A 23264-nucleotide genomic window follows, 5' to 3' on the forward strand; every position below is an offset into this window, starting at 1 on the left:
TCTGCTGATACTACCCCGTATACTCTGCGAAATTCCAATTGGTGGTGGAAAAAAAAGAAGAAACAAAGCATATAGAAACGTTCCAGCTGTGTGAAAATAGGGGTAGCTTTTACAAATTCAAATTGGAAAATCGAGCAGAACAGCAAAAGAACTCAGCGAGAGCGGTTGGGAATTACAGCCAAACAGCTGGAGAAGAAAATACAAAAATAAGGAAGGAACAAAGAGGAGGATAAAAGCTGCAAGCAATATAAATATTGACAAAATTGTAATTAAAATGTAAGGCAAGTGATAAAGTTTGGAAAGTGCAAAAACGCGTAGTTCCAATTGGAGCTGAATGAACGGCAAGGAAGTTCCGGAAGTCGCAAACAGAGAGAGACCAGGAGAAGCCCTGCACACCGAGTGGGCAATCCAGCAACTCCTACACACAGAGTGAGAGAGTGAGGGAGAGAGAGATAGAGGCAGACAACCCCCATAAACTTCAGTCTATATGATTATCGTTTTGCTATTGCTCTTCCAATCGCTGTGCCTCTTTTGCCAACGTTTGGTGCTCCGTATTCACGACCGATGCTTTCCCCGGAACGTCCGTGTGATCCAGGAGTTGGCCGAAACGGTGGGCGATCGTAAGGCACTGCAGCATCTCGAGAACCAGGAGCTGGAGCAAACGAAGCGAAAGCAAAAGCGTCGCCTCTTGGAGCCAATTCTGCCACTCGGAGCGGGTCTCAATCTGGAGGCTTGTCGCTTTTGTGCCCACAGTCCGCAAGGCTATTGTCGGCACCATTTCCACTTGCAGCTGCACACACAGAGGCGTGGCGACGAGCAGGACTACAAGCAGCAGCGCCGGATACGCAGAGAGTTGAAACGCAGCCTGGAGCCAAGGAGCACTTATCCCATCAACTATAGACAATATAGTCGAGGCAGCAGCAGCTCCTTGAGCAGCGGCTACGGCTCATTGGCATCCAATTTGCAAGAGGACACGTACAGCTATCTTCAGGAGCAGGAGGAGGAGCAAAAGCAATTGCAGGAAGAGCGGCAGGAGGGACCAGAGCTGGAATCGATTAATCACTTGATAACGAGTCATCTCTAGAGCAGATCCAACACAATAAGAGCTCTTTAGACACAAGCAGCGGCAAGACCTCATTGGCACTCAACTCATAAAAGACGGAGGCAAAGGCGTAGGATACTTCTCGACCACCTTAGATAAGGGCTCTCTTCAATGAGGGGAAGCAGCATGAGCATCTCAACTGACAATAGGGCCTAAGCTACTTCACATCAAATTGAAACCAGGTGTAGAAGGCGTTGACTTAGCTGGTAGACCATTGCGTCTTGAAAAAACTCTCGTCAAAATCAGGTAGGCTGCGTCTCGAGGAGGTCTATTGTTTACAAATTTGCTGTGAATCTTTTACGTTTGTCAATATTGACACCCAGCTGTAAGATCGATTATAAAAGTCTTTTGCGTAATGTCGAGCTTTGAATGGGAGCAACAACAACTGCAGCTGCAGGTTCAGCAGCCGTTGCGACGTCGACGACAACAGCACCAACACCAACACCAACACCAACACCAACACCAACACCAGCACCACCAACAGCACAACCAACAGCATCAGAACCGCTGTGAGTTTCTGATGCAGGAGAAGAACTCGGTACAGCACTCGCTAACGGAACTATCGTCCGGTCCCCTGGGGCATGGCACCGAGGACGATTGGACGTGGAGCAAGCGAAATCGGTCCAAGGAGGTGGTCCTCAGTGGACCCAACTTTCGCACAGTTCACTTCCATCCCAATTGGAGCAAGGGCACGGCTGGCATTCAGGGTAAACGACCCTTGAATAACGGCCGTTACTATTGGGAGCTGCACGTCTCCCAGCGAGTCTTCGGCACCTCGATCATGTTCGGCATCGGTACCAAAAACTGCCGGCTCCATGCCAACGCCTTTCGCAACATGCTCGGCGAGAACGAGCATGGGTGGGGACTGTCCCACAAGGGTGAGTACCCACTGAATTAAACAGGATCATCAAATATCTATATATACCATATCCCTTTCATCCATTTCGCCTGAAGGCGTTCTCTGGCACAAGGGCGTGGCACTTCTATATACAAAACGCTTCCGCGAAAATCATCCCACACAAATTGGCATTCTCTTCGATGGCATCGATGGCACATTAACCTACTATAAGGATGGCAAATGCCTGGGCGTGGCATTCAGAGATCTAGACAAGGTGAGCTAAGCACGATACAGTCGTCTAGTTGTCTTAGTTGGGATATTGATAATTCCCAGTTAATTCCAAAATATTTTCTATTATTTAAATAATATACATATATTGATATATTTCACTCTAGGTAACCGAACCTCTCTATCCCATTGTCTGCTCCACCGCAGCCAAAACGGAAATGACTCTTAAGTGCGCCCGCCAGGAGTTCGTCAATCTGCAGGATCGTTGTCGAGCGGTGATCATGCGAAGATTGCACACAATCGGCGATGTAGAGAAGCTGAAGCTGCCACAGTCCATCAGCGACTACCTGTGCGAGGTGATCGATGACAAGGAGCCATTGCGCCAGGTAGACAACTATGATATATTATGTGGTTTCTAGGGGTTAGATGATAATTGGCTAGGTCTTGGTCTATGCAAATAGTCTATATATATCTATGATAAGCTATGTTCCATAGGTGGATGAGGGGAAGATGTGCATGATCAACTATGATCTGATTTAGAATGAAGAATGACGAATGATGAATGACGAATGACGAATGACGAATGATAATGACAATGCCCGTGAAACTCGAACATATGTGCCATAATTTGAGGGCTCACTGTACAGCTGTACGATATACATACAATATATATGTTGTGGACAAATGCAAGTTGTTTCTATGCGCAAATCTCAAGTTTTAATGTCAGCAAGTTTTTGATACATACTATATATATATGTAAATATGTATATATCGGCATATATAAATATATATGTATATATATACATAATATCTGTATATTATATATTTTCGATAAATTTCATTGTTTTCTGTTCTGTTTTGTTTTGTTCCCTAGCTAAAATGTTTCCCAATGAATAGGCCAATTAGGTGCAATATTTGTGATATAAGTCAAAGGGCAGCAAGGAAAAGTAAATGAATAAAAATTAGAAATACTTAAAAACATTTATATATATATAGCTTAAATAACATAAGCTTTGATCTAAGTGAACCCCATAAATTATGTATAAAAAATGTATTTTTTGCTACGAGTGTGAAATCTAGTCAAAGAGAGAAAGCTGCACCCAAAACATTCTGTATAAATTATCGGCTAGTCAGCTTATTAATGTTAAGCAAATGTTTATAAATGATTATAAAAATTATGTATTAAGTAATTAATTCAGTTGCAAACTTTAACAAATTCTAGTCCAAATGTGCAAAAACCAAAATGAGATACAGCAAAAGTTCACTTAATAAGATAAATAGATACATCTAGATATACATATATCTATCCAGATATATATATAAATACCACTTAAGTGCGTGTATATGGAGATATATATATGCATATAAATATTAATAGAATTTTAAGAGCTTAAGTACTTAAACACAAAACAGACAAATAATTTAGTAAAAATTATTTTTATGTATTTTCATATTTGTAGCTTCTCATATACATATAAATATTTTTTTGGTGTCTATATAAATTACTACGATCGTGTGTAAAGTAAATTGAAAACTGTTAAATACAGGGGTATACATGTATATCTGAATTATGTATGCCACATGAATTAGTACATCAATTTAAATTTAACTAACTAAATGAATAAAAAATACAAAAATTCTAAGCACAGAGATTTCTCTAATTAAATTCGTAAAATAATCTTTTGTTCTTTTACAGTTCATCGGTAAGATGATGTATATTCTGTAAATGATCGCCATAATCGGTGGCCTCGCTGCCAACAAATGTATCGTAGTTATTCAGAATTTCCAGATAGGACAAACGATCGTCGTGATCTTCATCCGTGGAGACAAACAAATGATCTACCTCATCATCCGCGATGGCCGTATTGCTGGGCACAATCCATGAGAGCACCTGAAACCATTTTAGAAGCGCATTAATTTTATGGAGCTACAATATCTGTCCATCTAGTAAATGACCTCAGATTGAACTGTACCCTATATGCCTATTTGTCTATCTGTGATTCAGACATCAATACTCAAACAATTCTGCACTACATATTCTATATAGTTTACCCTTAAGTCTGTCTTTGATTGTGAACAAAATTTAACGAAATCTCTTTACTACTCCAATCAATATCTTCATCAATCCTCATTCCTTATCAATCATATCACCTCATTGCCAGTCAGAGCTCCATCGCCATTTGTATCGTAATCCTTATCAAATCGATCCTTCTCCGCTATTAACCACTCCTTGTCGTGATGCGTGGCTGCCTGGCCGACAAACTCTTGGAATTCAATTTTGCCATCATGATTCAGATCCTTGTCCTGCATCGTATGCTCCAGCAGAATGGGCAACATTTGTGGATGCTCTTCAGGATTTTGGAAAAGAACATATTCCTCCTGATTCAGCACACCATCCTTGTTCGTGTCGGCTGCATGGAACATTTCCTTATCCTGTTTGATCATCTTCTGCTCCTCCTCATAGCTATCGAAGTCAATGAGCTCCTTCTTGAAGTTCTCATCCTCCATGGAATAGGTGTCCTGCAAGTACTCCTTCCATGTAATTTTATCATCCAAATCTTGATCAATTTCCTCAAAACGATCCGCCGCTTCCTCCTCTGAGAGTTTCCTATGCAATAAATTTAATATTAATATATTATTCTATACAAATTAATAATAAATTTCTACACAATTATTAAGGATAGATTTTCACATCACATCGATCATGCTTAGGCTTCAGCTTTGGGTTAGCTTTTAAGCGTTTGGTTAATCAACAAACAACACTCACTTAAAGGACCTTAAAATCCAAGCTTTCAATTCATGACGATCAATATATTCATCATTATTCAAGTCCATCATCTTGATGAGTATGGCCAGACGTCGCTTCGATTCTTCCGGCGAGAGGGTATCAAATTCTTGCGCCTCTTTTGTATTGCCTGCAAATGCAAATAGGAATATATGAAATATATTTATGTATATGCTTTAGGAAGCAGTCTAATTAATTCACAAAACGCATAAAACGTGCGCACACAAAAAGTCTAAAATATTAAAAAACAATTGCGATATAATGAGGCCTGTCCGACTAGGAGATACCCTGAAGCCAACGCAGAGCTGCAAGTTCAAGCACTCGACGCTTGTGGCTTATTAGACGGCTAGATAGACTAATCTGTTTCGACCCAGTGTCCTGATTAAGAATATATATATATAATATATACAGCTTATAGAGTTCGTCGAGCTTATACATTTGCAGTAAACAATATACCCTGAATTCCATTTTCAATGGGTGCATATAATATAAATAAAAAGTTTCTGGATTCCCAATGTACTGTGAAGTAAACTTTTAATGACCTATAGAGAATGTTCTCACAAAAGAGCTACCCTGTAGCCAAACTCTACTTATTGATGGTTACAGACTACTCTCTTCCTTATGGGAACAGAGCCTGAACATATTAAACATATAAACAATAAACACTTGGCCTTTATTATGCCTCTCCGAATGGACTTGACACCGCTGCAGGGTATAGACAAAATAATCATAATTAAAGGGAGAGAAATCATTTAATACATATACTATATATGTATATAAGATGTAGAGTACGTTTTAAAACTACCATCTATAATGCCCGCACACATTTTAATCGCATACAGGGTATGAAAATATGAAACATAATTTATTGCGCCAAATATAAATACTTTGCTGGACTAACAGTTACCCTTCAGTATACAATTACGATTGTTGCAAGGTATACATATTTTCACAAAATAAACTCAAACCAATATAAGTGTGTCTACCATGTAGCTAGCCCAGTTCCTCTCCATTGATATGCTTAGCACAATTTCACCATATCCTATCAAACCACACTCTACACACTTTTTAATGACTACAGGGTATACACATATTCCTCATATAAACAACTGTTTGTGCGTGCTATAAACAAAACATTAGTCGGCATTGAGGTTTCTTGTGCGTTTACCCACCTATGATGGCCTCATGATCAAACTCCACATTGTGTTCGCCCTGATCATTGTGATGATGCGCATCCCTGGGCACATAGCTGCCGTCCTTTACCCGTTCCTTGCTCAGATGCTTCTCGTGCTTGTGACTGTTGGCAACGGCGCCATTGGCGGGCATAGGTCCAACCAGAGCCAAAGCTCCAATGATGCACAGCAGAATTGGCAAACATGTTAAACGGGCCATTGTGCTTGGATATACCCTGCACATACACACACACGCACAGACTATGGCACGGACAGTTGCGACGACTTGATTATATGGCAATCCTCCGTCTGTTGCTTCTTGTTTGCTCGCCAGACGCACACTGAGAGATTATTTGTTTGCCTTCTTGCTCTTGGAGGCTGGGAGCGTTACAGACACACATACACCCAGCTCACACACGCATACACACTCTGGCAGCTGCTTCTGTTTTGTATAGCACTTGAGAGTCTAAACGATTGCCGACTCACGTAATAGCCAAAAAGTCAATTCTATGAACTCTAATGAACCCGATCAATGGGCTTTGCGTAACCTGAAATACACAAATATATACATAAACATATTTTATTCATACACTACAAGCAATTTTCATTTCAGCTTACCAGCTGTTCGTCCTATTCACACATACTGGCTTTTCAATTGAATGTGATAGGCACTTTTTTATTAAACATTGCATCTATTTGACTCGGCACTTTGAATATACACATTATTTTATAGTATTTACAAACAATTTTAAAGAAACATTATTTACTTCTCTGGTCAGTGCTTCCAGCAAACCCCCGTCAAAATCAATCGCAACACTTAGCGGCGTTTATCGCACAGCCAACACTTTATCGATATATCGCTGCAGTTGTTAGTGGCATTAGCAACTATCGCATATCGGCGGAACTGTACATCTCTAGCTATTGTTATTGCAAAATAATATTTTTTCGCCAACTACGACCGTAATGCAAAACTAAACATAAATTAAACATAAAATCAAATAAAAATTAAAGTGCAAAAGCTTAACACAGAAGTTAAACAAATATCGTACACATAAAGTGGCATGCTTATAAGGTGAGTTGACTAAATAAAAAGGTCGGTAAAAAAGGCGCACCTGAATGGGCGAGAAACTGGAAACAAAAGTTTAGTAAATAATATCAAATGACATCATTGACAGCACCCAATTTGTTGTGTTCAAGCGCCTCCTAACAGCAGTTGTGTTTATGACTCTTGGGTGTATATTTATTAATTTTTTTTTTGTGTGCGCACAAAACACGCAAAAGGACTGAATGTGAGGCAATCGAAAGGGTGCGATTGTATTGTGTGAGTTAGAGGGATATTTTTAATGGTGCAATTTGGAATCCGGCTTCGGCGTAGGAGTTGTTGACCGGCACTATTTTTGGTTGACGACCAAATATATACACCTACACTGGTGTTGCCAGCGTAATTATAGCTCATGGAGTTGTGAATTGCCAAACATGCAACTGGTCAACAAATATACGTATGTATATATGTGCATATGTGTGTGTGATTGTGTAGACTTATCCTTACAAGAGCGCGCTTTTACTCAGTCTACAAATTAGAGATGGGCAAGTTTAGAAACTTATTGTTACATATGCAATATTGCAATTGTGACTTAAATCAAAGCGAAATTGTGTAAACTCTAAAATTCGTAGTTTGAATTGCATCGTTTTTCTTTTTTTTACTTGGTCTTCATTTAACTTTATTATAGACTCTTAGTTATTATAATAATAATCCAAAGTCGTGCTTGCTTGCTTTGCTTAAAGCCAATCACGACACGCTCTCAACTCGAGTGGAGAGTTTTATCTATCAGTTGTTCATAGCTCACGCTCATGTGAGTTAATCCAATATAGTTTGCTAACCGTTGCAGATAAAGAGAGTGGTGTACCAGAGAGCAACGCAACGTAACGCAACGGCAGACACATTAATAACAAACAAAAACAAACAAATAAGCAACAACAGCAACAAATAAAAACTACTTCAGTACGGAAAAACCTGAAAGCTTGCAAACAAAATTTAGTCGTAAGCCAACCTTCGGTCAGCGTAGCAGTTAGCTTTCGTCGTGCAGCAATAATTATTTGATTTTTGTTGTTATCCAGTTTGAACCGGTTTACAACGCAGCGACACCGCCCGCGCTAATTAATAGCTAAAGTAAATCCGTAAAAAAAAAGAACAATAAAATATACCAAATGCCGTACATTATCATACGCGGCAATCTAGCCTCTTATAGTCATAAATATCCATGGCGTGTGCTCGTATCTGGACTGAAAGGTAAATCATCAGTATAGACTGCTCTCACTCTATCTGCCTCTCCTTCCACTTTTCTTTCTCATTTCGCAATTAGTTTGTATTAGATTTTAACAGTTGATTTTCTATGCGTATGCATGCATTTGTTGCCAACCAATATTTGGGGGCCAACTTAATTTGCTGAATTGCGTCTTCATTATTTATTTTTCTTTTTGTTTGCCATTGTTTCTGTCTTATTGCGCGACACAAATTATATGAAGTGTGCTTCGTCACGTTTTCACAGACACACTCAGGCACACACACACACATACACTAGAAACACTTGTGCATAAACTCACGCCCACAAGTCTGGTTTAGTTTTTTTCCCTTTGTATTCGGCTATTCCACTTTACACTACCAACTAATTTTTGAATGAGCTCGTCCTTGAGTGTCTGAGTGTCCTTATATATTTGCCGTTGGCTATGGGTGTCTGCTGTTGTGAGTGCTGTCCATCTTTACAGTGGCATCCTCAAGCATTAGTGCTTGCACTGTCATATCACTTCAAATGATGTGCTTTTGTTGCTTTCGCTTTTCAGCGTACTTTGTTTATTTTTGCCGTAGTATATTGAACGGATTTATGGCCTTGTAAACAAAACATAACTGTATTAGTTTTAAGCAGTACACCCGCACAAAATGAATTTCGATTTATAATCTTGTTTACTCATTTTTGTGTATACCCTGTAAATTTCGAATATTGAAGAAAGGGTATACATGTTTCCTAGTGAAGTTTCCAATTTGAGTTTTTTCGGACCTCAAATTTTTTGAAGCTTTTATTTAATATTCGCATAGTTTAAAATTAATGTTTTAGGCATGCTAAATGCCACTGCTTTTTCGTTAGCAATTCAAATGAAAACAGGTTTGGCACCATAACGAACATGAAGTCATAGTTAGAGTATTCGTGAATTAGCATGAGCTATTAGCACCAACTGTGCTCAGCACTCTCTTGCTCTCCGCTCTCCACTCTCTTTTGCACTCTCCCACTCGTTGATTCGCTCTCCATTAATTGTATTTTCTGTCGCACATTCGAGCCGTCAGTTTCGTTTTGTTTCGCACTGAGTGCAGTTGAATTACGCCTTGCATGGTGAGCTAAGCACAAATACACACACACGCACTCAGATATACATATATATTAAAAGAGTTTATATTTAAAAAGTATATATTTTGGAAAAGTCAATGCACCTATAGAATTTTCTTTAAACATACTGATACGTGCTAGACTTGAGTTGAAAGAAAAACGGCACTTATTCGGTCGGTTCAAAGTTATTGCTTAATTAGCACTCACACAGCCACAGAAACACACACACACATACACACAGGCAGAGCGTTGAGGCCAGTTACTGACGTCATGCCGCTGGCGCTTTAAGCATTTTGGATTGTTGTTATTATCTTTGTTCAGCGCTTGTCATATTACCCTTCTGTATAAACACCCCAATTTAAACAGTTTTAATGTATATAGACATGCTCATATGTAGATATTCACATATATATACATATATACAACATTCTGATAAGCTTCGACTTTCTCAGCTGACGACATCGAACAGTTAAACAAGTTCTCCTGCGGCGGCTACAGCGATGAGTCCACAATCGTATATCTAGTCCATCCGTGTCGCATATTATCAGCTTTAGAGGTATAGTAAACACATGTTACAGTGAAAGCTCTGTTATACATGGCAAGGAAAATTTTAGATAAATCATAAACCGGGATAGTACAGTAAAACTAATTTCAAAAATATCTATAAACAAGTAAGAAAGCTCTAGTCGAGACTGCTCGACTACGAGATCCCCTGAACCCTTGGAGCAATAGATATTTCAATAATTTTTCGCGTCTTTCAGCTTACACAAGAAACACGCACACACACACACACAGGCACGTACGCACACACAGGCATACATACACACACACGCATACAGACACACATACACACACACATACGCATACATACACAAACGCATACACACACACATACACATACACACACACACATACACAAACACATACACACACATACACAAACACATACACACACAAGCAACCACGCATAAACACGCATGAGCTGCAGTGTGCGCTTACTATGAGAACTTAATTGTTTAATAACTTTTTTTATGGACGTACGATCTTCATGAAACTTTCAGATTATGATTATAACATGAATATGCATGTAATTGCCAAAGCACAAGTCTCTAGTATTTGAAATACGCTTTTTACAAAAGTGAGGGTGAGGGGGTGAATTTAAGGGTGGGGGGTAAATTTTAACAAAAACCGAAATTGTATAAATTGCATGTAAGCATACATTAAAAATTTGGAGACTCTAGCAATAAAGGTGTAGAAGATATAATTTTATAACTGGTTTTCGATAAGGTTTTTTATCGATAAAAAAAGATCGGGATGAGTTATCGAATTTTAATGATAAACTTGATATGCGCGCTGTAATTACGGACATTTTAAAAAAAATTTGAAGTCTCTAGCTCTTATATCTTCTGAAATCGACGCGTTCATACATACGGACAGACGGACAGACGGACAGACGGACAGACAGACGGACAGGGCCAAATCAACTCAGCTCGTCACCCTGATCAAGAATATATATACTTTGTGGGGTATGCCACGCCTCCTTCTCCCTGTTACATACATTTCAACAAAACCATTATACCCTGATTTCCCATTGAAAATGGGTTCAGGGTATAAAAATTGTTTAAATAAAATGTTGCTGTAAGCCTTAATATAACTCGAATAATCAGAACTGAAAAAAAAATTAATAATTTTCTAAAATGAAATTACAAAATTAATTTATTATTTCATAAATAATTAATAATATCATAATTTTTTCTTTTACTCTAATCGGAATTCAATTATTTTTTTAATATTTCTTTTAAAAAAATTGTTTTTTTATTATTATTATTTGTTCTTAATAGAGCAGTTCGTTAGTCGGAGCTTTCACTGTAACTTTTTGGCATTTAAGTTCAAAGAATAGAACAAAATTTTGTGTTGCAGATTTTGGGTTTTCGCGTTGTGGCCAGTTCATCGACAGCCGTTAAGCAGGACTATAACGAATATATGTGGACGATGCGCAAGGAGTTCGTCGAGCCTGAACCTGAATCCGAAACCGTATCCGTAGTCCGTGAGAATTTGTCCAATATAGGCAGAGAGGCGGCCAGTTTAGGCAATTATCATAAAGTCGATTCCCCAGAGTAAAACTCTCCCCCTCTCTGTGTGTGTATGTGTGTGTGTAAGTGTGTGTGCGTGTGTATATGTGTGTAAAGAAACTATAGCAACATCAAAAAAAACTTCTGACAGCCTATCCAATAGATATATATATATACATATATATTTAAAAGCAAAGTATGACCGATAATCAGGCGGGGCCAGTGGCGAAGGAATCGACAACCAACTGCGAATGCCCACAGCAGGTGCCATCGACAACATCCACTGGTGCTGCTGTGCCACCCAGTTGCCCGACCAATGTTGTGACCATACCCGTGCCCATTCTACAATCGGAGGGCAACTTCGCTTACGTCACCGTCAAGGGTTCACTGCATGATTACACCTGTACCGTGTTTGGCTTGAATCAGGCTGAGGTGCAAGCCCTGTCGAATCGTCTGTCCGTTAAGCCGTGTGTTAATGGCGTCCTAGTCGCTGTACCGCCCATGGTTATGTTGAATACTTTAGCCCAACTAAGCTATAAGGTAGTTTGTAGCTGCGGCGAAGCGGAAATCTGTTGGACAATGCAGCGCGAGGTCTAACGAAGTTGGAAAGTTTGATTCAAAGCACATTAAGAAAACCTCAGTCAAAATACCGATCATCAATCAACCAATCATCAACTCATCTTTATCAAATCAAGAAATATGGATCAGCATAGCGCAGACAATTGCAAGTGCCACAAGCATACGCAGCCGGCACAGCAGACGCTCAGCGACATGGATTTCGATCGGGGCATTTGGAATGCGGGTGAGTCAAAATATTTCACTGTTCAACTATTTTACGTAAGCAGTTCAAATTAATTTTAAGTAGAATCACAAAATTCATTTCAATATATGCCTGATTTGGATATACATATATACATGAGAGTGAATTAGTCAGAGGTAGGGCAAGGAGAGAACCCAAGAGTTGCATCTTGGGTTAGAGTTTTGGCTTTATAACTTCTGTTTTCTGCTATCTCTTGTTACAGATAGGCATCTGTAGCTATTTTTTCACATATATCACTCCCTTTCTCTCCCCCTCCTCTCAGTTGCTCATTGCCTCATTATACGTACGATTCTTTCGTTGACCAGGTTTAGATATGACACTAGAATTATCTGCTGTCTCTGTGTCCACTATCTTATCTAGATTTTTATCATACCTTTCATTATCATTAGAGCTATCGATCAAACATTAATATCTTCTGTATACATTTGCACTGCCTTTTTATATAGACCCATCATATAATGTGTTGACCAAGAGTCATGATTTATATATTTATTGTCTCCAAAGTGAATTCTGATTTCTTGTATATCTTTCTTCTTTCATGAGAAATAAAACCATAAAATGGATATGCCTACTAGATTTCCTAGATACACGAAAAATCATTAGTAATAATGATATTATTAGCGTTCCCTGCACCTTCCTTATTAAATTTCCACTATCCATTATAGTATTAGAATATTCTCTATAATTACTATTCTATTAAAATACCAGTATTTCGGCTATTGATTGCTCTAAGTTGCTCAGCTCTTAAATATTTTATATCCGATATCCTTCTTCTCATTTAGCCATCTACAACGAAGTGGATCGTGTGCGAGAGTTCATCCGGAAGGGTAAGGCAATGGCGCGCGATAATTGCGACTACACTGCCCTACACTATGCAGCACGCAATGGAAACGAAGAGATTTGCAAGCTGCTGTTGGAGGAGGGCAAAGCGGATGTGAATGCGGTGACAAAGGCGGGTGCCACGCCACTGCATCGAGCGGCCATGATGGGTAATATAGCTCTACATATAATATAGGCAATATATACATATATATGCTAAATACGTCTCCTATTGATAGGTCATATGAACATTGTAAAGCTGCTGGCAGAGCAGCCGAAGGCGAACCTTTTGCTGCAGGATGAGTGCGGGCAGAGCGCGTTGCATCGCGCCGCATTGCGCGGCCAATTGGAGGTGTGTCGCTACCTGTTGCAGCAGCAGCCAGCGCTGAAGCTGCTCAAGGACAAAAAGGATAAAATCGCCTTTGAGTATATCATGGAGAATGCCAACGACGATTTTAAGCTGCTGCTAAAGCCCTAAGCCCCAAGGCGACCGAAGCCACAAGCCTGAAGAACAATGTAATTGGTGGAGTAGTCAACTTTGTAGCTCTATATATAAGTGCCCCAAATTGTTATGGTAATTGTTATCATATCTTTTATAGGAATATATCTATCTTTCTATACATATATATGTCTATATATATAAATATGACAGTTAGTTCCATCTTATAGTGTTTTGTATGTATGTGTTTTTTTTTTCCTGTAATGTGTAAGCACAAAAAAGTTGGACACGAAAGAAAAACTCAATTCATAATTTATAATTTTCACAAATCTATATATATATACAAATATGTGTGTGTATATATATATGCAACAATTGTAACTTTCGAAAGTGTCTAAAAAGTTAATGTAAAGAGCAAAAAGTGTTTGATCGCAAATCTATATCGTGTGTGTTTCTATATATAGATGATTATATATATATATATATATATATATATATATGTATGTGCCTACACACTAAAAGTAAATACCCTAAATTTTTGCATACACTACACTAACGGGCGATATACAAACATTACATACCTACGCTAAAACATATTCTATATATTTATAAATATAAATAACTTAAATAAATACTGCAAATTGCACAAGATTCTCGATGTTAATCCCACGACTCGGCTGACCGTATTATTTGACTAGTTAAGTGGGCTCCTCGCATGGCCGGCACATCCGAGAACTCGCTGAGGTATCGCTTCAGGGTTTGCGGCATGCACAGCTCCTCGTCCACAATGCGCGCCAGAGTGGAGCTCTCACCCGTTGGGGGATACTTGGCATGGAGCTGGAAGTCGGCCTGGAGCGTTCGCAGCAGTTGTTGGCGTATCACCTGGCGGGCGAGCGACTGCAGCGAATGGGGCTGTGTGCTCAGCTGACGCAGGCTCTGGTCAAAGGCCAAGCGAGTGGGCGTGGCTCGCTGGGAGCTATCACTCGTTTCGGTGGGCGGGGAGAACTTGAAACCAACGTGTCCTGGAAAAGAGGAAAGCAGAGGAACTTATAAATAGGAAGCGTTTCAATCTGAGATGTGACTAGAAAAGGGACGAGTTGATAGCAAATGGAGAGTGAGAACACAAATGGAAACAGACCAAGCTGGACTATTCAACAGGTGAAGTACAAATGGAATTGGAACATACCTAAGAGTTCCGCAAATGCCAAGCTCTGCGAATTGCCATTGGACCGGAGCTCGTTGAGCACATGTTCGCTCGAGATCTGAGAGAGATTGCAGCCCTCTCGCAGCAGCAGCTGAGCTATGTCCAGGCGCTGCAGGCTGATGGCGCGAGCCAATGGCGTTTCGCTGTAGACGAAGCCGCAGACGACAGTGGGCGGCTGGAAGCTGTACAGATCCCTGCGAGCGCTGGGCAGCTTGGCGAGAAGAACGCGCAGAATTTGACGGAAGGCGGACAACTGCTCGATTTGCTGCACCGCGAAGAGGAGCAGGCCCACGTCCTGGGCATCCGTGTAGAGCCCGAGGAGTCGCTGCTGATTCGCCTGATCCAGAAGGAATTCGAGCATCTCCGGCAACTGTTGGTGTATGGCACGCATGACGGGAGTCAGATTATCGCTGTCCCTGACACTCAGGCTCTCGCCGTGCTGCAGCAGCAGCTCGACCATGGCCCGGTCCTCGGCGTCCGGACCGAGGCAATGGTGCAGCAGATGGTGAGCCGGCAGACGTCGTGCGCCACGCTCCAGCAGAAGTTTCGCCAGCTGCCGATGCCGGCCGATGACTGCGAAATAGAGTGCCGTATATCCCTCCTTATCCTGCAGATTGACGCGTGCGCCGCGCTCGATCAGCTCCTGGGCCAACTCAAGCTGGTTGCAGGCGACGGCCAGCATAAGGGGCGTCTCGCCCTCGTCGTCCGTCTCATTGAAATTGACGTTCGTCTGGAGCAGCAGGCGAGCCGCTTCAGTGCATCGATTCTCGATGGCCAGGTGCAGAGCCGTCTTCCCGTCGCTCAGCGTCTTCGAGTTGACCAAAGCCCCGTGCTGGATCAGCTGGCGAGTGACCTCCGCATTGCCGGCGCCCACGTGCAGCGGCGTATATCCCTCGCTGTTGACCACGTTGATGGGCGCCTGGTGCTTGAGCAGCACGGCGACGCACTCCACGTGGCCCCAGGCGGCGGCATAGTGCAGCGGCGTCACCAGGTCCGCGTCGTAGATATGTGGATCCTGTTGACGGCAACTGGCACAGCACTGGGTCAGGAACTCTCCAGTGTTCTCAAAGGTCTTCGCATAGTAGTGATATAATTGCGAGTCCTCGCCTGCCACGCCTCCACCACCATCGCCCACGCCTCCCTCTGTATTCTCTGAGCTCCAGCTTTCGCCTTCGAACTCGTCCACCCATTCCAGCTTCTCCATACCCTCGGGCGTAATGTCTATCTCCAGTGCATCGGCATGAGCTGCAAGGGGAAGACGGAAATTAATTTTTAAAATTTCTATTTATAATCATTCATTAAAGGATAAGCAATTTTTAAATTACCCATATTTAACAATGAATAACAATTGTTTTAAATATTTTAATTCAAACTTGTATCAATGCTTAAGAAACTTAAAAAAAAGAAAGAACAATCTCTTAATTCTGGGTATGATATGTGCAAAGCTAACTAATTGTAATTAATTATGCCAAATTATTATTTATTGTAATGTATTTATTAGAAAATTATTAATGTCGACTCTCGTTATTTCGAAATTCAAGAAACTCGTAAAATATTAGGAATTATCGAATGTTTGAAATATTAAATGGTTCGAAATATTGAGAGAAAAAGAATAAAAACTTCAAATTAAGCGTTTGTATTTAAATGCTGATATTTTACATATTCGTAACGTACTAATTTTCAAATTAATTAATATTTGAAAAGAACTCATTTTTACGGATTTGCTTCGAAACACATTGCTGCTGAGAAGGCTTTTCAATAATTGTTTTAAGGAGAAAACGTCCTGATTTGCCGTTTCATCAGTTTCGTTTTGTAGATAATAGTTTTGGAGGTTATGCGTAACACGCACAATAAGGAAAGGTAGATCCAGAGGAGTCCAAATTCAAATTCAAAGCTCTTACCAACTGTTAGAGATGTTGGGTTAACATTGGCGATGCAATGCCAGCGAAAGTAAAGAGGTTCTGGTTCGATTAAATATTAAAAGAGTTGACAATATAAACGGGATAAAAAGTCAGTTACACTTTTTGTATGGGGCTGTCAGATTGCATATTTGCTTATGTTAATGTACTAATCAGAGACACTGCCAGAGAACAGTGTGGTCAGTGTGTTAATGCTACTTCTATGACATTTTCAACACTAACACGCCAAGAACTTTCGAAAATTTGAATTGTCGATGTTTTTCTTAGCAATGATTTTTAAGTTCGAATTACTGAGTGCATAACAATGTATGGGAATAATTCGAAATATAAATAGATTCTGTAGGTGACTCGAGATCACTTTGAATTAATGAGAGTTTCGAAATATCGCAGGTTTAAAATAACGAGCGTCGACATATAATTTCTCGTAAAAATACATAATAAATAAATAATCAATTTACTCGATACACTGTTTTCTGTTCATAATTTGTTTGACACAAACTGGAGCTATTCTATTTTGAATTAAAAAAAAAATTGTATTATTTCAGTACTTCAATTTTTCAATTGTATTTCCCTCACCTAGCAGCTTTGACACGTGAACGTTCGACTACCTGATCGCCTACTAAAAGTCAAAAGAAAAACGAGATGGCCAAACAAGTGCATTTTTCATTGCGTTTTCAGCTGACTTATCTTCAGCTGCACCTTCAGTCGGTTCTCTCTGACCTCAAAGAACCCCCTCTCTGTCTATTCTCCCATTCTAGCTAGTTTTTGTTGTTCTTTATTTACGTTTCTCTTTTTCAGTTTTCAAAATGCATTTGGGTCACTGACATCGGCTGCACTGTAAGAAAACTATAGGTGTGATTGGGATAGACAAAATTTCACAAAACTTGGAAAATTCAGGGAAAATTCGGAATATTTTAAAACGTATCTCAATTATTTTCCAGGAAATATTTGCTTGTTTTTCTCTGAGTGTGCACAGTGTACGAATGGTAAATATATTATGAAGGCCGCCGTATCAGCAACAGCCCTTATCATTTCAAGTTTGGTTAGCCCACATAATCAAGCTAGTTTTTTTTAAAACTATCTCACTCTGAAATAGATTTTCAATACTAAAAATGTAAATGTTTAAAGATATAATTTTCTTTAAACAGAAAAGAAACTTAAAAAATAATATATATACAGAATGATATACTTATATCCATTCTTAATATTTTAAAATATGTATACATATGAAAAGAAATATATAAAAGGTCTTTAGAAAAATGTAAAACTTTCTTATAGCCAAAAAGAAAATGTAACGAAATATATGAAATGTATAAAAATATGCCGACCAAGAATTTAGAAAATGGGAAAACAAGTTTGGAGAGCTACCCCTTAATTGATTTTCTGCGACCAGCTGTTGCCCGTTAATGCCAAAGGCTTTGTGTCTGCAACTTGAACTTACCTTGATGATAAACATTTAGTTGTGGCTCCTCGCAGGATTGGACTAGCAGCTCGAGAAGCTCGGCATCGCCCAGTAGGGCGGCGGTGCCCACAGCAGTGCGCCCACATGTGGCCGAGACGTAGGTGGCCTGGGCGCCTTCCAGAATGCAATCTAGGGCCTGACCAAAGTCGCCGCTGTGGACGGCGCTCATCAAACGCTCGTTGAGATCGTAGGAAAGCATCTTCTCATTTGTCCAGAGAAATAACAAGCAAACCAATCGAAGCGGTTGCAAATGGTAAATAGAAATAAAATTTAATGTGGAAACACTGCACGGAAAAGCAGACGAAAGGAGACTGAAAAGAAACAACGGGGCAGACCACAGAGCTGACCAAATGAAGGAAGAAAAATTACCACCCCCAATCATGAAGAGCGTGAGGGAGAGCCAAAAACAAAGAGAGTACCATAGAGATGCGAGTTCCCTCAACTGTGCTTTGCTGCATTTACAATCAACCAATCAGAACAAAGAGCGACCTAAACACAAAGAGAGTAGAATATTAGAGATGACACTTCGTCCAGCTATGAATTGCATTTACACACAGCTATACCTAGCGGGATGTATAGTGATATCTAATTCTAAACTACATTAATATTAAGAATACCTTCCATCCTTTTTTCTAGATAATTAAACCTTTTTCTAGATAATCGAACCTTATTTTCTAGACATAGATTTGAAAATGCTACATTTTAGCTTTTTAAATGTTGTTGATCTGGCCTTTTCGCAGCCTGAAAAGCTACCTATCGCACAAAGAGAGCGTTATATATACATAATAAGAGCATTCCGTATGTGGCATAAAGAGTTCGCTCAGCTGTGCCTTGTATTTACACACAGCTGAAAATTGTTTGGGCTTTATTTTTTGTTGCCGCTATACAGACAAAGACTCGATTTGTAACATAAACTAAACTATTTGATCTCCTTGGTTTCCTTGGCGTTCTGCAGCGATTCGGTGATGAAAAGTTTAGCCAGCGATTGAGAGCAAAATTGTGCAATGTGCTGGGCATGCGTATTGATTTGACCAGATGTAATCGTGGCCGTTAACCTAGCCGGCACAGGCATGGGTCGGAATTGTTTGATGACCTCCTCCTCGGGCACTGTAGGCTCGCCCTTCGAAGTGCGCACAGCATTCTCAGCAGCCAGCTTAGCCAGAGCACGATGTTTCTCCTGGTGAACGAGAAAAAAGTTAATATAAGCTAATAAACTGCAAAAAGGCAACCGCTTACCGTGTCCTGTTTGAAGACCACCTGCTGGTACTTATTGTAGCGCACAGCTTCCTGGTAGAGTTCGTCCACGCGTTCGATTAGGCTGCGCATGTGGTTCTCCAGCACCGAGGCGGTACCCAGGTCCAGGAAGTTGTGTCCCTTGTCTTCCGGCAGCAGCTCATTTAGTTCGCTCATCATAATGTTGGTCAACGGAGAGTTCTTGATGACAATTGGGATCTCGGCGAAGAGACTCTCGTAGCCCACTTTCAGGGTGCGGAATGCCTCGGGTGTGAAGTCGCCATCCTTATACATTTGTATGGCCTGCGGGGTCAGACGATAGGCCTTCAAGCAGAGGAAGCCGCGCGAAGACTTCTGTGTGTCGTAGACAACCACGACAGATTCCTCAATGCTGGTCTGGTAGTGATACTGCGATTCGAGCAGGGCCAGAGACAGGCTGTTGCCCACATCAGAGCTCTGATACCAACCCACATGCAAGTGGTCGACATTGACGCGGCGCAGACGACGCATCACAGTCAGCTGGTACATCTCCTCGTCCATGGTCTCGTCTCCGCTCTTGGGAAAGGGAAAGCAGTTCGTGATTTCCAGGCACTTGTCCACAACCAGGCCAAGAAGGGCGCCCTGGGCCAAATCCATATTGCTCGACTCCTCATGGCAATGTTTAATCATTTTCATTACGGCCTAAAAAGAGAACATGTTTAATTATATTTAAAAAGTGGAAATGTAGGCGGGTGCTCTCTTTCTCTCCATAAAACGCAAATTGCAATCAAGGCGGCAGCGTTCGCTCTCTCAGCCTGTGTCTCTTACACACACATATTCACGCACACAAATAAACAGCAGGCGCAGCGCGTGGCACTGCCATGACTTTTTTTACGCCTTTCTACTGCACTGATCTTAAGCCTTGCACTTGCCACGTTCAGTTTAGTCTAGATTTAACTTACCAGACCATCGCATTGTACATAATTGATGGTATTTTCTGAATCCTCATTGCGAGCATGACGACCACCGCGGTTTGCCATTTTGACGACGACGAAGAAGAAAAGGCTTGAAGTTGGCTGCACACGCACACACACTAAGAGGAAAATAAAGCTGTACAATGCCCGACTATATCGAGCAATTTTGCAACACTGTCACCGAACAGCTGTTTAGCCGACTATGATAGCAATATAAATAGAAGGAAAAAAAATTGTTTATCTCAAAATAGTATAAGAAAATAAAATTGTTAGCGTGTCAGACTTCAAAAGCAAACAAGCAAAATACAGTTGCATGAGCTGAACAGCAGAAACAGTCTTCACCAGCAGCTCACAAAATGACGACGAATTGGCGTGAATTGTTTCCCACAAAATTGACCTTTATTATATTTCTGCTGTATATGTCATTATTTATTGGTCAAGGTGAGTGCATACATTTAGTTGTAAATTATTATAATCACTACAATATCACCTCGTAGGCATTTTTGTGACGGCATCGCAGGACTCGAACAATTCTTATAGCTATAATACAGTGACAGTGGTGCTGCTGACGGAAGTTTTTAAGTTAATTGTTTCAACCTGCCTCTATTGCAAAGAGTAAGTGTGAAACATATTTCTGAGTAATTTACTAATTGGTATTTTTATGTTTTCACAGCAAGAGTCTTCGGTCGCTGGTACGCGATGTGCACAAAGACCGCAGTGTATTGGGGCTCTATATGGTGCCAGCGTTCCTCTACTGCTTATACAATAATTTGGCTTTTTTGAATCTCGCGACATTTGATCCGACTACGTATTACCTTTTGCTCCAATTACGAGTGGTTGTCACAGGCATACTCTTCCAAATCATATTCAAGAAGTATTTATCACAGCGGCAGTGGATATCATTAATCCTACTAACCCTGGGCTGCATGCTAAAGCAGGTGGATTTGAATCGGTTCTACAATGATGCAAATGACGATAGCGAAGCAGTCGCCCTGCAGGGGGTGAGCTCTGTGAATGCCACGCAAACGAATTCCAAGGCAAACGGCAAAAATATGGCGGGCTTCGACCTTAGCATAAACGCCATTTTCATCCTAGCCCAGACGATCTGCTCCTGCCTGGCCGGCGTCTACAACGAATACCTTCTGAAGGACAAGGGCGCAGATGTCAACATTTTCGTACAGAATATATTTATGTACATGGACTCAATCGTTTGCAATGCATTGATATTGCTGTTCAGAGGCGAATTGCTGGACGCATTCAGTGCGAAGAACCTGAGCAGCATTGCGCGATTCGGTGTGATGATTATTATTATCAACAATGCTGCCATAGGCATTGTAACAAGCTTCTTTTTGAAGTACATGAACTCAATACTTAAGACATTTGCCAGCGCCCTGGAGCTGATGTTTACGGCTGTGCTCTGCTATTTCCTGTTCGCAATTCCCATCTATATGAATACCGCGTTGGCAATAGCTGTCGTCTCTTATGCCATATACTTGTATACTCAAAGTCCGGTTGTTAATCTCGGCAAGGTGCGTCCTTTATCGAATTTAAGTGACGCCACCTCTCAATCAAAGACTAAAGAGAAAGAAGACAGGCGCAAGCTACTGGACGAACAAATCGACACCGACTTGGAAATGGATATCGTTTAATTATATGTAGATATTAATTTTAAATTTAAGCCACTGTATATAAGTATTTGTGTTTTTTTTTCTGAAAAGTTGAGTAATAGGAACGTGCAATGTTTCTTGTATATAATACTTCCGTTCTAGATAATATTCTTACTTTAATACAACTAAAGAGTCAACTCCCTTTATCAAATATAGTTTCTGAATTGATAAGCATTTAACATACATAACTCAAACACATTTTTATTTCCTCTTTTTTCTTTACATCATAATATTTAGCTTCCCCTTATTCAGCACGTGGCGGTGATCTACGAGCTTGAAGAGCCTCTTGTAAATATTCGTATTCATGGAATTTTTTGTAATCTGCACATTTTTCCAAATGCTGTTCCATGAGCTCGCCTGGCATGCGATGCGTCGCATTATATTTGCAAATCTCTAAGGGGGGTCCCATGTAATTGCGCATACACTTTATTATGTGGCCGGGCATCCTATAGAGCAATATGCGATGCGACTTATTATATGGACAAATGCCGAATTCCGAATCACTCATTGTGATTCCCTAAATTTAAAATAAAAAGTTCATTTAATTGAAATTTACAATTGTATTGAAAATGGTACTACCAAAATTGAAAGTACCGCTACTTTGTATCTAGAGATGGCTTTTGATTTTAAGCGCAATATTGGCAGTGTGATTGTTAATCATGATATCGATAGTAGGGATGAGATATAATTGAGTATATCACGATATGCCAATAATAAAGCCAGGTACAGCCAGCAGTACATATCACAATGCTTTAATGACGTCATCAACGATGAGTCACGTACACAACTAATGACAAATATATGACATGTTACACCAACAATTGAAATAGCAAATGCTGTAAAACAGTCTTTAACGCTCTAAAAGTGTCATAAAACTATTGTACTACCATTATAGAATAATTTTTTTGAATTTGAAAACTTTCAACCTAGGATTTTAGAGCAGCGCTGGTAGAGGCTAAGACTGCACTAATAAATTTAAGCATATATCTATCTCTTGTTATAAAGGAATAACTATTATTAAGTAATAACTATTTTTTATATATCGAGATTTGGACATGAATATTGTATGCTCCCTAATGACATACGAATATACGCTTAGATAATTAGTTACGATAGTTTTCTAATTCATGATTCCATCACTATCGATACTCCTCGAATAACGAAAATAATC

General features: G+C 40.2%; 10 protein-coding genes across 16 annotated transcripts; 6 read left to right on the top strand and 4 right to left on the bottom strand.

Annotated features, from left to right (window-relative positions):
• Positions 1 to 1084, top strand: LOC108610447 (uncharacterized). The gene has a single exon (XM_018002551.2). It carries the CDS (start codon positions 488 to 490, stop codon positions 1082 to 1084), a length of 597 nt encoding a protein of 198 aa, XP_017858040.1. The 5' UTR covers positions 1 to 487.
• A 20-nt stretch (positions 1085 to 1104) lies between these two features.
• On the top strand, positions 1105 to 3004 carry SP555 (SPRY domain-containing SOCS box protein SP555). Its single transcript, XM_018002548.2, has 4 exons — positions 1105 to 1980; positions 2057 to 2214; positions 2336 to 2554; positions 2664 to 3004. The coding sequence occupies exons 1-4, from the start codon at positions 1458 to 1460 to the stop codon at positions 2706 to 2708; spliced, it is 945 nt and encodes a 314-aa protein (XP_017858037.1). The 5' UTR covers positions 1105 to 1457; the 3' UTR covers positions 2709 to 3004.
• A 582-nt stretch (positions 3005 to 3586) lies between these two features.
• On the bottom strand, positions 3587 to 7034 carry LOC108610445 (reticulocalbin-2). The gene is made up of 6 exons (XM_018002547.2): positions 6893 to 7034; positions 6744 to 6832; positions 6126 to 6673; positions 4936 to 5083; positions 4320 to 4776; positions 3587 to 4059 (listed from the first exon to the last, which is right to left on the bottom strand). The coding sequence occupies exons 3-6, from the start codon at positions 6367 to 6369 to the stop codon at positions 3859 to 3861; spliced, it is 1050 nt and encodes a 349-aa protein (XP_017858036.2). The 5' UTR covers positions 6370 to 6673; positions 6744 to 6832; positions 6893 to 7034; the 3' UTR covers positions 3587 to 3858.
• Positions 7035 to 7055: 21 nt separating this feature from the next.
• On the top strand, positions 7056 to 12225 carry LOC108610452 (uncharacterized). Of its 2 annotated transcripts, none has more exons than XM_089464483.1 (2): positions 7056 to 7197; positions 11775 to 12225. In XM_089464483.1, the coding sequence occupies exons 1-2, from the start codon at positions 7187 to 7189 to the stop codon at positions 12172 to 12174; spliced, it is 411 nt and encodes a 136-aa protein (XP_089320609.1). In that variant the 5' UTR covers positions 7056 to 7186; the 3' UTR covers positions 12175 to 12225. The 2 variants fall into 2 exon arrangements, with proteins under 2 accessions (XP_089320609.1, XP_017858045.1); XM_018002556.2 differs by lacking the exon at positions 7056 to 7197 and adding an exon at positions 9393 to 9511 and having other exon boundaries at positions 11770 to 12225.
• Positions 7056 to 14319, top strand: LOC108610450 (uncharacterized). Of its 2 annotated transcripts, none has more exons than XM_089464481.1 (4): positions 7056 to 7197; positions 12273 to 12379; positions 13180 to 13386; positions 13456 to 14319. In XM_089464481.1, exons 1-4 carry the CDS (start codon positions 7187 to 7189, stop codon positions 13692 to 13694), a joined length of 564 nt encoding a protein of 187 aa, XP_089320607.1. In that variant the 5' UTR covers positions 7056 to 7186; the 3' UTR covers positions 13695 to 14319. The 2 variants fall into 2 exon arrangements, with proteins under 2 accessions (XP_089320607.1, XP_017858042.1); XM_018002553.2 differs by lacking the exon at positions 7056 to 7197 and adding an exon at positions 9455 to 9511.
• Positions 8273 to 11737, top strand: LOC108610453 (uncharacterized). The gene is made up of 3 exons (XM_018002559.2): positions 8273 to 8415; positions 9958 to 10061; positions 11426 to 11737. Exons 1-3 carry the CDS (start codon positions 8334 to 8336, stop codon positions 11624 to 11626), a joined length of 387 nt encoding a protein of 128 aa, XP_017858048.1. The 5' UTR covers positions 8273 to 8333; the 3' UTR covers positions 11627 to 11737.
• Positions 11646 to 18637, bottom strand: LOC108610442 (uncharacterized). 5 transcript variants are annotated; one of them, XM_089464473.1, is made up of 4 exons: positions 17237 to 17338; positions 16185 to 16252; positions 14842 to 16104; positions 11646 to 14677 (listed from the first exon to the last, which is right to left on the bottom strand). In XM_089464473.1, exons 2-4 carry the CDS (start codon positions 16186 to 16188, stop codon positions 14316 to 14318), a joined length of 1629 nt encoding a protein of 542 aa, XP_089320599.1. In that variant the 5' UTR covers positions 16189 to 16252; positions 17237 to 17338; the 3' UTR covers positions 11646 to 14315. The 5 variants fall into 5 exon arrangements, with proteins under 5 accessions (XP_089320599.1, XP_089320600.1, XP_017858028.1 ...); XM_089464474.1 differs by having other exon boundaries at positions 16185 to 16308; positions 17237 to 17322; XM_018002539.2 differs by lacking the exons at positions 16185 to 16252; positions 17237 to 17338 and adding an exon at positions 18220 to 18637.
• Positions 18638 to 19039: 402 nt separating this feature from the next.
• On the bottom strand, positions 19040 to 20549 carry eIF3h (eukaryotic translation initiation factor 3 subunit h). Its single transcript, XM_018004556.2, has 3 exons — positions 20415 to 20549; positions 19477 to 20154; positions 19040 to 19417 (listed from the first exon to the last, which is right to left on the bottom strand). The coding sequence occupies exons 1-3, from the start codon at positions 20490 to 20492 to the stop codon at positions 19160 to 19162; spliced, it is 1014 nt and encodes a 337-aa protein (XP_017860045.1). The 5' UTR covers positions 20493 to 20549; the 3' UTR covers positions 19040 to 19159.
• Positions 20550 to 20713: 164 nt separating this feature from the next.
• senju (UDP-galactose transporter senju) lies at positions 20714 to 22601 on the top strand. The gene is made up of 3 exons (XM_018004555.2): positions 20714 to 20867; positions 20924 to 21041; positions 21100 to 22601. Exons 1-3 carry the CDS (start codon positions 20783 to 20785, stop codon positions 22073 to 22075), a joined length of 1179 nt encoding a protein of 392 aa, XP_017860044.1. The 5' UTR covers positions 20714 to 20782; the 3' UTR covers positions 22076 to 22601.
• Positions 22275 to 22601, bottom strand: LOC108611764 (uncharacterized). Its single transcript, XM_018004557.2, has one exon. The coding sequence runs from the start codon at positions 22599 to 22601 to the stop codon at positions 22338 to 22340; it is 264 nt and encodes an 87-aa protein (XP_017860046.1). The 3' UTR covers positions 22275 to 22337.
• Positions 22602 to 23264: the final 663 nt, after the last annotated feature.

This window comes from Drosophila arizonae, chromosome 3 (genome assembly GCF_054131065.1).
Source record: "Drosophila arizonae isolate 15081-1271.41 chromosome 3, UAZ_ARI_1.0, whole genome shotgun sequence".
Taxonomy (NCBI): Eukaryota; Metazoa; Arthropoda; class Insecta; order Diptera; family Drosophilidae; genus Drosophila; species Drosophila arizonae.